Here is a 13506-nt window from a genome sequence, read left to right as displayed (position 1 = left end):
ATAATGACAGAATTTCAGGACCAGAAATTCCTGTCTTCAGTAAGCCACTTCAGTCACGTCATGTTTGAAAAAAGAAGTAGATTCTCTAACTCACACCCAGGCTAACACAATCTTTGTAACAGCTTTTAGTTATTCCAGTCATGTCTTTCAATGCTTATAGCTGGGCATTTATGTAACAATAAGGGATATATATATAACTTTTTGAGGGGTCAGAGAAAACACTTTAAGTACATATAGCTATAAACTTCCATTAAAAGATTAGTAGTGTGAGAAAGATGTCATTTCCCCACAAATCAACTTACTAATTTGATTACAATAAAAATAACTTAAGCCAAATGTTCTCTCGAATCTGCTGAGACTAAAGTAACTTTTAAAAAGGGAAAAGTTGGGCTAAAGATACACAGCTCAGTGGTAGAGCACATTGATACTCGGTGACCCTAGGTTTGACTCCCCAGTACAAGAAAAAAGAGAAGAAAAACCTTGAGAATGCTCAGCCCTAAATGAAGCATCTATACCCCCCTCATATACAAGACTCAGGGAACATTGAGAAATAAGGGGTGGAAAGAATGTAAGAGCCAGAGGAATGTTGGAAGACGCTGTCACCTGGAGATGACATGGTCATTGTGCTCATGAACCCTCTGCAGCTATGGTTACCTGCTCAAGATCAAAACAAGGTGCTGTGGGATGTTCTGCATGGCAAATGTGTTGCTAATTAGTCAATAAATAAAACACTGATTGGCCATTGGCTAGGCAGGAAGTGTAGGCGGGGCAAAGAGGAGAATAAAGTTGGGAAGTAGAAGGCTGAGTCAGAGAGACACTGCCAGCCGCCACGATGAGAAACAGCATGTGAAGATGCCGGTAAGCCACGAGCCATGTGGCAAGGTATAGATTAATAGAAATGGATTAATTTAAGCTGTAAGAACAGTTAGCAAGAAGCCTGCCACGGCCATACAGTTTGAAACCAATATAAGTCTCTGTGTTTACTTGGTTGGGTCTGAGAGACTGTGGGACTGGCAGGTGAGAGAGATTTGTCCTGACTGTGGGCCAGGCAGGAAAACTCTAGCTACAACAAGGTCAGTCAACACTCTGGCAGGCAGCACTAACTGGCCTCTCTGGGTCCCTCCAGGCCCCAAAGGAGATGACATGAAGGTGGGACACTGTTATACCTAGGTGGTGTCTGAGGGTAATGGGGGGGATGAGCTGTGCTGGCTATGATCAAGGTACATGGTGGACATGCATGAAATTGTTTTTTAAAAAGATTAAAAGAGAAGGAAAGTTAAGACAGTTCTTCTTTACTCTCAGTCATTGGTGCTAATGTCTGAAGAAAATGGCAAAGCCTTCTGAGCAGAGGGAAACAATCCTTAATAAACATGCTGACCAAGCTGTCAATTACTTGAAGAATCAAGTCAGGTGCACTGTACAATGAATTCTCTGTACATTCCTGACGCCAATTATTCAGTGAGTACTCAACTCCTAACTGACAAGAACTGGGCAAAGACAGAGGGCACAGTCTGTGGAAGAATCATGATCACAGAATCTAGTAAGAAAACATATAGTTGGCCCAAAGTAAGACTGGATAAAATAATGACAGCTTGTGGCTTTGCCAAAGCATTAAAACAGGTATTTTCACTTAAAGCAATTAAGAGAATCCTGTAACACCAGAGTTGGAGGAGAAAAATCTATCTGGTTCTCTACACGCACACTAAGGGTCTATCCGGTGCTTCAGCAGGCTGAGCCCTTCAGTTCCAAGCCCACCCTAGCCTAGACTCCCTTCCCCGGGTGTGACTGGGGATTTGGCAGGAGGACAGCATGAGAGGGACAGGGCATCCATCACCCTTGCCCTAGATGCAATTTTCAGCAGGATTGCATCTTGCAAAGCTGGGGGTATCGGATGGCTTCTTTAGGCCAGGGGAGGGTGATGGCTTCCTGCTGTCACATTCCTTGGTGGTTCCATTAACTGTTCAAAGTCTGCTCATTGAACTCTTCAATGGAACCCTTTGGGCACGTTATTCTTATTAGAAATCTGTCTACTTCAGGAAAACAAAGAAAAACAGCTTTTTAGAAAAATAAGTGCCCTAGAGGAAAGAGGTCATGACCAGGTAGCAGAGCATCTGTAAAAGTAAAAAATATACATGTAACTTGCACGTATCCTGAAATGATGCCCAAAGTTATAAACTGCTACTGTGACAAGTGACAAACATTAAAATTGGTGACAGTTGAATGCAATCTGCTAAAACTGTGCTCTCAAATGGAAGACTCAGATAATGTTATTGAAACGATTTAATCAGAAAACAGATGATTCCTGGTTCACTGCCCAAATAAAAACATATTTAACAATGAAAGGAGCAGGTAGGCAAAGGTTGTGCAGGCCAGTGCTCACCTCTTTGAACTTGTGACTGAGCTTGTTTGTGTCCAGATCGGATGGGGAAAACATGTCCTCATTCTCAGGGAGCTCAAAGACTTCAATGGCCATGTCACCACCAGGAAGAATGGGTCCAACTTCATCCTCTTCTTCATCAGTGGCATATTCTCCAGTCTGAAAGGAAGGGGATTTCAGAAATACAACTGTCCTTATCCTACATAGAGTTGTTATTAAAACTATTTTTTATAAGAGAAAAGCATGTCACCAAACGTTAAGCGTGTTAATGTTTAAATCAAGCATGCCTCATGCACCCAATGTTATACACAAATGTTAGTGCAGAGATCCAGATTACCAAGTGCAGACCACAGAGACATGTGCATTTAACAGTGAACAGCATCGGCAGTGAGAACGGCTCATCACTCGGAGCATTTGACAGTTTTACTGAATAAAATCATCTTTATAAAGAAAATAAATAATTTCTTTATTACACCTATTTATGTGTGTGTACGTGTGAGGGCATATAAATGCCACAGCACATATGCAGAGGTCCGAGAGCAATCTGGGGGAGTCTGTTCTCTCCTTCCACCATGTGGGTTCCAGGGATTGACCTCAGGTCATCAGGCTTGGTGGCACACACCTTTCCCTACTGAGCCATCTCAACAGCTCAGGAAACAGGCGGTGTCTTTAAATCCCTACTTCCTGAGCCATCTCCTATCTGGAGCCAGGAGGAAGGAGTCAGAGGTCAAAGGTCCACAGAGGCGGCAAAGCTTTAGAAGCCTTTCAAAACCACAGCAGCTTAACTGCCCTCACCCCAGACTTCAATCAGTTGTGTTTGGATTGTTAATTAGGGGCCTGAACCCGTGAAGGACAAACTCAGGGCTTCTAACCATACATGTGCTGCATTATCTAGATATAAAACTATCTTGTCAGTCTGAAAAAAAAATCACCTACGTTTTTAGATTTCCAGCTTTTTCTCGGAGAGCCAAAGATCTGTGCACATGGTGAGGCCATGTCTGCCTGGTGGCCAACTTAGATTGGCCATTCACTTTCTAGTTCACAAAACTTCACTAACTGCTGTTCTGTGTTAGCTGGCTCCTTCCTAAGCCAGCAGGACCCTGTAGGTATTTGAGTTCATGACCTCTGAAATAAATGTGTGTCTTTGTCACCGACTTCCCCAACAGTATTGGAAAGTAACTCCTCTTGGCAGCACCAGGGTATGAGGCTATAATTCAAAATAATTGCCTGACATCTTTACCTTCTGTAATTTAAGGATAAATCACAGATTCTGTGGGTTAAAAAGACCAAGTTCGTTTAATTCATCCCTGCTCCTTCAGGAAGTAGCTTTTTCAACACAGAGAGTGCAGATACGAATTCGTATTGCCATCAAGCCAGCCTTCACAAACAATGGGGTGATGGATTCCTTGGATAGGCACCCTGGGCTCCAAGAGCTGCTTTTCCTCTATGCTGTACTCAGGCTGCCACTGTGGGAGATGGCATCACCCTTTACCTGTGCTTGGCAATGAAGGGAAATCTGGGGAAATCTGGGCATTTGCCTCCAAGTGATCCTTCCTAGTCTCAAAGGCCAGCATTCAATTGCCTTCAGGCTTCTCTTTTCCAAATAAAACCACTGCATTTTGTCAACAGTACAGATTTCTTTCTCTCTAAACTTCATGGCTGTGTTCTGATTTCCTCGTGCCTCAGCATTTCTGTAGTTATGGAGCCTAGAAGTAGACAATGTCCAAGAAACTGTGGGCCACTGACAATAACACACTGCCTCAACACCTTCTGGACTCTTCTTCTTCACATAGGGACTGTGATCACAGAGACCACAACCTCACAGCATTTATCTAAAGAAATAACGTTAGGATCTTTCATGTAGAAGAGTAATTTTCAAACTGGCCACAGGAAAGTTGGGTCTGCTCCCCATCTTTCTTATTCAAGTACAATTAAAGACATCTTGGCTGGAAGGGGAAGAGGTTGATACCAGTGACTCATTCATTTTTAATATAGATGGCAGTTCAGTGCCAAGAAATCTAGAATTCTTTAAACACTAGTCTCAAGAGGTGTATCTAACCTGTGCCCACCTGCCCAGGCCACATACAGCTAGACGAGGCTCAGGACAACTATATGAATGGCCAGTGAAAAATCATAAGCTTAAACTATTACGAATCTTCTTTTGAGATCCTTTTCTTTTTAATTCAATTTCATGTTCCTTGAGCATGAACTTTATAGATTACAGTGTCATGCTACAATGTCACAAGAAAAGACATTCTTGGGTCAACTTTAAGTATCATTCCAAGTACCTTTGACCTTACCAATGGAACACAACAATGTAGCTTGTTGGTTTTAGGTCGCTACTAGTTTAGTTAGCATTCCTTCAGAATCAGAATCAAAAGTGTAAGCAATTCTTACTTCTAAGAATAGTTCTCCCTTGCTATTATACCCTCTATCAAAATTACCTCTGCAAATATATGTTGTTAAGAATTCCAGATTCTTTTATTTTTGATTCTCCCAACTTCCTTTCTTCCATAAATCCAAATGACTTCCAACTCTGCTGAAATTATAACTCCTTTTGTCTTTCCATTTACCAGCACCTTCTCTTTCCAATTAGGCTATGAGCATCCTGAAGACAAAGTATGTCTTTCACTGTCTTGAGTCCCCTTTACTGCCTTGAGTCTGATTTGTTTTAAGCCCTGAAGAGTGTGGGTCTTGAAAAACTCTGTGGAATCATTCTCTCTCACCAACCACTTGCAATTCCTACTGTCAGGAGCTTTGAATAAAGGATGCAGCTGCAACAGAATACCATAAACATCTGGACTAAGAAAGCATTGTTTAGTAGATGAAGAATAATACACTCTCCTGACTCCTTTATCTTTATTGAAAATCTTGATTATTTTTACGGTTACCCTGCAAATAAAATAAATGATATGGAACAAAAGGTTAGCAACATGTTGTAAACCTCAAAGTGAGGTCAAATCTGCTATTTGTAGAGAAAGATGGACAATGTCATACAATGCCACTGCCTGACCCCCACCCCCCCGCCACCTGTGCAAAAAAAAAAACCTCCACAAAAACTCCCTACCACACCACCTATCTTCCTGGTAGCCGGCTTCCTTCCTACTGATCAAATTTACAATCTTTAAACAACTGGATCCTTGGCATTCTTGATTTCACTGTGTAATCTATTTTAAATGTGACAAGAATAGTTCTCGGGGTAAAAACTGACAAAAAGTGAGCATCCCTTTCTGTATTTTGTTTACCTTGTTCATTAACACCTTGTTCTTTTTAATAGGCCCATTAAAAGGTTAGGGAGTAAAGAACCCTACTTCAGAAATTTCATGTTTGCCCAACAATATGCACTCAACAGCTAGATGACAGGGGTCTGAATCTTAATTTGGGGACACAGACTCAAAGATTCCACCCAAGGGCCATTAGTTAAGTTGTTGAAACTATTATCTAACAGACCCCTTAAACCTGCACTCTTTCTTTTATACTATGCTGTTACCAATCCACAGAAACAAAAACTCTGTAGGGGGATAGAGAGGGGCAAACATCAAGAAAAAACATCACTTCTTTAACATTTCCTCAAATGTAAAGTTTTTTTGTATCATCCTGCTGTGTTCAGATCTACCATCTACAGCTTTGATTATCATTCAATTCATTTTGAAGTCCTGCACATGTGTCTGCTGGGATCCAAAGTTCCTGTCTTTGTTTTCCTCATCATAAGTTCATCCTGAGCAAACACACACACACACACACACACACACAAAAAAAAAAAAAAAAAAAAAAAGAAGAAGAAGAAGGAGGAGGAGGAGGAAGAGGCCCCTTTGGAAGGACAGGGAAGCAGTAACAGCAGTGGCTGGGGGATTATAAAATAGGGATCACTGAAAATCCAACTAATATATCTTCTCTAAGTCTTAAGTGTGTTCAGCACAGTGCAGTGACAAGTCTTCCCCTGGGCTCCGGGGCCTGCTGACTGGTGTTGCATGCTTTCTTTCTTACAAAAGCCACAGCCAGATTATATAATCACTAAAAGTTATTTCAGAGTCCTTAGAAAGAAGGAAAATTACTTCTGCAAGGGAAGAAAGGTGTAAAGTTCCTTTAGATTTTTGTTGTTATCTTCTACATGTTCCTCTCATACCTCATTTTGTGGACCTCTAGTCTCAATCTTCCTAAAATACTCTCCCATCGCCGCTTCTCACATTTCCTCAAGACATGAATACTTTGGGACATAAACATTTTATTAAATGACAATGGTAATAAAGAACACCCTGCCAGGGTGCACCTCTTGGTAAACATAACTTCTGGGTAGGAGGAAAAGCATTCAGACATAATAGAGCCTGGAGCACACACAAGAGATGCAGGCATCAGCCTATGCTTTACTGAAGGAACATAAACTATCAAATCTAGGAAGTTGTTGAAGTGGGGACCGATGAAAGAATCTTAGTTGGGTGGTCACTTAGATCTGGGTTCAAACGCTGGCTCTGAGATTTTGCAAGTGAACTTCTAGACCAAAGCTTTGATTGTTTAATGTGTCAAGTGAAAAACAAACAAAGCAAACGAAGGACAAACAAAGAAAACAGTTCCTTACCAGGACAAGGTTGTCACTGTTAAATTAGGTGGTGCCTGAAAAGCATTTAACAGAAAGGCACAGCACTCAACAGATGGTCAAAATAGCTGATCTTTGTTATTGCTGTTGTTGGTACCAACACTGCAGTGGTGACACTCTACATGAGGTTTCACCAGGCCTGTATCTGGTAACCAGACGACACTAAGCATCTGTCTTGTAAGTATGATTCCTTAGGTCCCCACACTTGCATCTTTTATCAGTATTCTGACATAAACCATTCCTTTCCTAAGGGGCTCCTTTTCCCATGTTGCAGTACGGACCTGTTAATATCAAACTCAAGAGTCCTGTGCCTCCCCATCTGTCACCAGGGGTCAAGGACAGGGCCCTCACATCAGAACATCCTGTGAAGCTGTTGCTGGTAACTTTCCTCCACTCCCCCATGCTCCAAAGCATACCTTCATCTCTCGGAACACTCACAGTCACATCTTCCTTTTCCCATCAACTACAAGTCCCTCAACGGTGCCAGGTACAATTTATCCCTCTAATCCCAGTGGCCAGGGGACTGTTTGGCATACAGTAGGCCCCGAACAAATGTTTGCTGAATAAATTAAGACAGTTGTGGCCACATCTGCACACCATGGCAGAGCCTGATTTTCCTGTTAATCTCAGCTTTCCAGTATGAAATACAGTTAAGCACAGCTGCAGCTGAGGTCTAAATGGCCCTAGTGGGGATTTTCTCTTGTTGTTAGGCTCAACTATTTGCAGTAATTTTTGCTGTAGCAATGTTTACTCTGGTAAATTCTGGGACACTAAATGGTGCTAATCATAAAAATAGCCTGAATTATGCAATTTGTGGGAATTTGTTTACTGGATTTGAATCCAGTTATATATATATACACACACGTGTGTGTGTGTGTGTGTGTGTGTGTGTGTGTGTGTATTCCCAGACTCACTTCTGAGAGAAAATAGAAGAGAACTTTTTCTGCAGAGGAAGACCTCAGATGAGACACTGACACTCACAATTCTCCATCCAATAGGATATTAGCAAAAAGCACATGCACGCTTTGGAACATAAAAATTCCCCACAAAGGCATCTCTTTTCCCATGTTGGGCCAGTGACTTTTGTGTGGCCTGGTTTTGTAATGTTGAGCCACTCAAGGCTCTGGACATTATTTGCAGAGCTGGGATGCACTTTGTTCAGGGACTGTTGTGAGAATACACAACAGTGACACATTTGAAGTTATACCACTGCCAGGAATACGTGTAGAGATTGTAAGACCTCATTAGGATCATTTCGCCTTCTCATTTCTCCAGGACAACCAGAGAAGTGCAGCAAGAACATACCAATGGGGCTAGAGAGAGAGGGTCTCCAGGAGAGCCGCATCTTTCGTGGTCTACTCTTCCAGAGAATAGTTTAAAGACTTCAGTGTCTTAGGAGATTATGAGGATTCAAGGAAACATATACATATGATGCTGACCTGTGATGTATATTCAAGACCCTTTCCCTTTACTCACTCATTCAAAATGTATCAGGTTGGTTGGTTTGTGGTTTTTTGTTTTGTTTTGTTTTTGTTTGTTGTTGTTGTTTTAACTTTGTAGAGAGATTTGTTTCAGCTCACAATTCTGGAATTCCAAAGTTAAGGGACCGCCTATGATAAAAGTCTCCTCAGTGGCCAGAGATACAAGCTGGTGCACAGTGACTCACGGCAAGAGACAGCGAGCCTGTACGTGATGTCTGTGTGCTGGGAGTACATGCAGATGTGTGCATTTGTTTACATGTTTATAGTGTCTCGATCTTTCGTTTTGGGAATGTTTCTTGGTTTTTACGCCATTCTCACTACCTAGTTTCCACAGAGAGAAACTTATTTAAAGCTTTCTTTTTATTATTTAAATTATGTGTATGTGCGTGTGTTTGTGTGGGGTTATGTGCACATGACTGTTGATGCCCTTGGGGGCTAAAGACATCAGATTCTCCCTTGGAGTTCTAAGTGGTCACGAACCACCTACTTGGGTGCCGAGAACTGAACCTGGATCCTCTGCAAAAGCAGGAAGATGTCTTAACTGATGAGCCATCTATCCATCCCTCAAATAGAGGAACATTTAAAATCAATACCTAGATTACTCATCTAGTCCTGAGTCCCCAGCCTTCAGGAGCTCAATTCATTGTACTTATCACACGGCTGACAAACTATTATTCTGGCAATTTTAACTAAAGGTCTGTAAATACAATCTCTTTCAACTACTCAAGTCCATGTTTCCTTTCTTAAATACTTTGTTAATTTTTTTTTATTAATTAGCATTGTATTTTAATGTTTTCTTTAGTTTTTATCTACCCAAAATAGAAGGCTTACTCAAAACCAGGGCCACTATTTCCTGCAATGGTGTTTCAACAGTAAAATGACCCCAGTGACCTCGCTTCCTGTGCTCTACTGTAATCCTTCCTCTCTAGTGTGGACTGAACCTAGCAATTCGGTTGAAGCTAAATACACGGGAAGTCACTAAGTTAGTTACAGGAAGGGCGACTTCTGCCTCTTTTGTCCCCCTGCTCTCTCCAAGTCCCCAGTATTGGGAAGCAGGAATCCATGTTGTGAGCAGGAAGAGGCCACATTATGAGGTACTGAGATGTCTGGCGGATGGCCAGCAGGAAGCAGAGGTCTGCCAACAGTCACATGAGGAGCATGGAAACGGCTCTTCTGCATCCTGTCGACAGCTGCGAGGGAGTTTGGATGCACACCCTCTCCCAGCTGAGCTCTTAGATGACCAGAGCTCTGGCTGACACCTTACTTAGGGCCTTGGGACAGATGAGGGTTTGGAAGGATCCAGATGAACTGGCTCACAGTGTACTGATAGAAATAGTTATTTTAAATTGCTATGTTTTTGGTGGTTGGGTAGTGTTTTAGGAGGAAGGGGGTACACATAGGAAGGGAGGCTGCCTTAACAAGTCAGGGAAAATAATAGGAATGTGGCTTTGGAAATGGGCAGTGGGAAAATGACAGACAGATTCTAGAGAATGGATTAGTCTAAATTGCCCCAAACAGATTGTTAGAGGAAACCTGGAAGGAAAGGCTGTTAACACGGCAGAATGTTCAGAAACATCAGCTTCGTAATGAGATGTAGGAAATGTCTAGTAAACAGGATTTCCACGGCATTGGAGGGCTGCCTGACTGTCTTCTCCCTCTTGTAGAAATGGAAATCAGAGTGAAAGTTATATTAAGCAGGAAGGAAACAAGATTGATGGCTTTAAAAGTTTACAATTAAGTCTAGAATTAAGAGATGACTGCCAAACCCAAGTTCAGATTCAGGAACTGCTAGCGAGAACAGAGTTCTCAAGTATAGGCTAGATTATTGGGGTTCTGACTTAGGAAACTCCAATTTTAAACCACATCAGATAAACAAATCTGCCACTGCCCTAGAAGAGACACCATTTCCAGTCATTCTAAGGCTGTATAGTTTTACTGAAACACTACGCTAGTCTGAAACAAAGGCCACCATGCCATTGCTCACAGGGCTCGTGGAGAGGAGATCTACGAAGGAGCTGTCTCTCAGCAGGGTTCTCCCATTTCTACACAGTTTATGGCACGTGGGAGATTATCTCACGAGAAGAACACACCTGTGGCTACACTGATCAAAGTCACCAAGAGAAACAAGAAGGGGGTCCACCCAGTCTAAGGACACAGACTACTGTGAACAGGATTCTAAATCAGAGAATAGCCCAACCCACAGTCCTGACACCATCTATACCCCATCACCTCCCAGATAAAAGAAATCCAAAAAACCTTCAGGATTTACCTTAGAAATCCGGTGCACTGACGTTTCCATTTGTCCTAAGTCAATCCAAGTAGATCAGGGTGTACCAGTAAATGGATAGATGGGGCTTCAACACATGCAGTCTAGGGGCTAGAGACCTTCACTGTCCAAAAACCCCAGGCAGCTGGGAAAGACTGATAGGAAAGCCCTCCAGGACCAAGGAGCACCAGTGACGTCATCCAATTCAATGACTGCACTGTGAGGCTAACTGCCCACAGGGTGCACATAAATCCTGAGTTATCCCGCAGGAATTCTCCTCCAAGTGAGCAAGGCTAGCAGCAGCTTGGAGGGAATCTTCAGCCACCTGAAGGCTATATGACCTAGCAATAGTCTTTCCCTAAACATACAAAACTTAGAAAAAAGGATCTCCTTCAAGTGATTCTTCTCACTGTGGGGCCAGGTGAGACGGAGTTTTGACCAATATGCACAGAACTGGGAAGCTTAAATACCTCTCTCCTCCAAAGTTTCCAACAAACCTAAGGGCCATGCAGAAGGGCAGACAACCTCACTAGTCATCTTAAAGCAGCGGAGGCCAAGATGGAGGTCAGGTGCTATCAGGGTTATGGAGAGAGAAATCGACTCCATGTCATTCACAAGGCATGCGTCCTGCTTAATGTGGCTTCAACCTAATGCTATTATTCACAGACCACCCAACATACTTTGAACAGTAGTCCACAATTGCTGGCATTACCTATCCAGCTAGGTTTTTGACTCAGCAGTCCTAAGCCTGACTTCCACATAGGAATTGGAATGAACCCTTATCTGGGGAACCCACCAGTCAACTCTTCTGACAACATCTCTTTAAATCTTGTTTGGATGCAGGGAGTGGGCTGCTGACAAGGATGATGAGGCCGAGAGCTTTTCCTTCTCCACTGAGTTACCTTCATCACTAGAAACACAATGCAAGGCAGTTGGGGTCCAAAGGTCTACCTCTGGGTTTCCAGGGAGTTTGTCTGTCTTAGAGAAATTCCCCTGACAGGACCACATTCCCTCTCCACTCCCCCCTCTCCTTTCTTTTTCAATACAGAGTTTCTCTGTGTAGCCTTAGCTGTCCTCGAACTCCCAGACGGACCTAGAACTTACAGATCCGCCTGCCTCTGCTCCCGAGTGCTGGGATTAAAGGTGTGTGCCACCATGCCAGGTCCAACATTCCTTTCCAACCACTATGATGCATACCAAAGTGTCTGGTCTAGAGACAAATCTAAAGTTGCATGGCAGCTCTAACAGACTGCAGGAGAAACTGGGTCAACAGGCAACCCAATGATGCTACTTTTTCTTACTGATCCTTATATGCCCTGACTTATCATCTGCTCTGTGGACAGGAAGTCTCAAGATTCCATGGTAGTCAAACCACAATGATTGAAATGCCCCTCCTGCTCATACAGATGTGCGCTTCTGTAAATATTGTCATCGGGGTCAGAACCTTCCTCTAAGACAGGATGTGTGTCCATGTGAGTTGAAGCAACCATCTTGTGCTGGCTGTTCAGGTCTTTACTCCCTAAAGGCAGCAAGAAGAGAACCACATGACTCCTGCACAGGTAGGGATGGAAGGATATGAGCTCTGAACAGACTGATGTGAATCTTTTATATGGAGCAATAAGCATGTCCTCTTGTTCTGCAGGGAAAGTCTATCTTTCTTGCACAGTCCCTGGCCAACAATTGAAGAGACAATACAAAGGGCAGTCATAAAAATGCCATAAAATGTGAGAGAGCTCAGAGAATTATTATTTCCTGATGCTTAGATTCAAAGCAAAAAAAATTTAAGAAATTCAATTGATTTTTAAAGGACCAAAACAATATTATTCAATTTAATGGAAAAACCTCTAGAAGCTCAGCTGATTAAGGAAGTCCAAACACTTCTCCTTTCACAACGATTTTAAGTATCACCACCTCCTCCTTCTCTGGTCTACAGGTAAACAGACTTTGCTTCCTGAAAACCCCTGTCAGTTTCTTCTGCAACAGAAAACAGATAACAAAGTCAACTGCAAGGAAAGAAGTAAGACCAGAAACCTGAAACTCACACTTCCATCCTCGAAATCCTCCTTGTAGAGACTCTCTTACCCTATGGCCACTGACTTCTTACAGGCGGCCTTGAAAAGAATTTAAATTCTCTACAATGTTTATATATAGTTTTCACAGTGAAATAGTAAGCTTCTTGTAAGACAAAAGTATATGGTCCATGACTCAATCTTCTTAATTCCTCTTAATAAGTGTTCTCTGTTTGCAAATAGATGAATGCCACATGTCTTTACATTTCTGATAAATATCTACAACACAAAGAGGCAACCCATGATCTTTTGTTTTCCCACCAAGATCTTGCAGTAACTAGTCAACAGCCAAAGAGGACCTCTATAATTCAAATGTCACACTGCAATTTCAAACTGGCAGCCTTCAGTGGGTTTCGTTTTACTTGCTCAGGAAACAATGAGGTATTTATTCTGATGCCAGTACAACTGTGGGAAGAGTTGAGAGATTTGTGTTTTCTTGAATTTTTAATCTGCAGAACTGGACAGCTGGTTACAACAGGGGTACATGTTATTATTGCTTTAATAACTCTGTAACATACAATGAATCGAATCTTAGAGAATATGTGTTTGCTTTATAGCTTGTATTAAAATTGATTTATACAACTGTAAAAAATTACAGCAGACTATCAATTATAAAAGAATTACAGCTGCACAAAGTGCAAAAACCCCAGTGCCATCAGTGCGATTTTTATATATAACATACGTACACGCTATTAACAAACAGAACCTCAATCTTCTGC

General features: G+C 42.2%; 1 protein-coding gene across 10 annotated transcripts in view; it reads right to left on the bottom strand.

Annotated features, from left to right (window-relative positions):
* The window catches only part of Ppp1r9a (protein phosphatase 1 regulatory subunit 9A), a 267569-nt gene that overhangs the window by 64617 nt on the left and 189446 nt on the right, over positions 1 to 13506 (bottom strand). For all 10 annotated transcript variants that reach the window (XM_052720720.1, XM_052720718.1, XM_052720721.1 and 7 more), the window contains one exon: positions 2381 to 2536. In XM_052720720.1, the coding sequence (XP_052576680.1) occupies positions 2381 to 2536 (156 nt within the window). The remainder of the gene's footprint in view (positions 1 to 2380; positions 2537 to 13506) is intronic.

This window comes from Peromyscus californicus, unplaced genomic scaffold (genome assembly GCF_007827085.1).
Source record: "Peromyscus californicus insignis strain IS unplaced genomic scaffold, ASM782708v3 Scaffold_6__1_contigs__length_162567912, whole genome shotgun sequence".
In the NCBI taxonomy this organism is placed as follows: Eukaryota; Metazoa; Chordata; class Mammalia; order Rodentia; family Cricetidae; genus Peromyscus; species Peromyscus californicus.
This window is presented reverse-complemented; position numbering and strand designations above follow the sequence as displayed.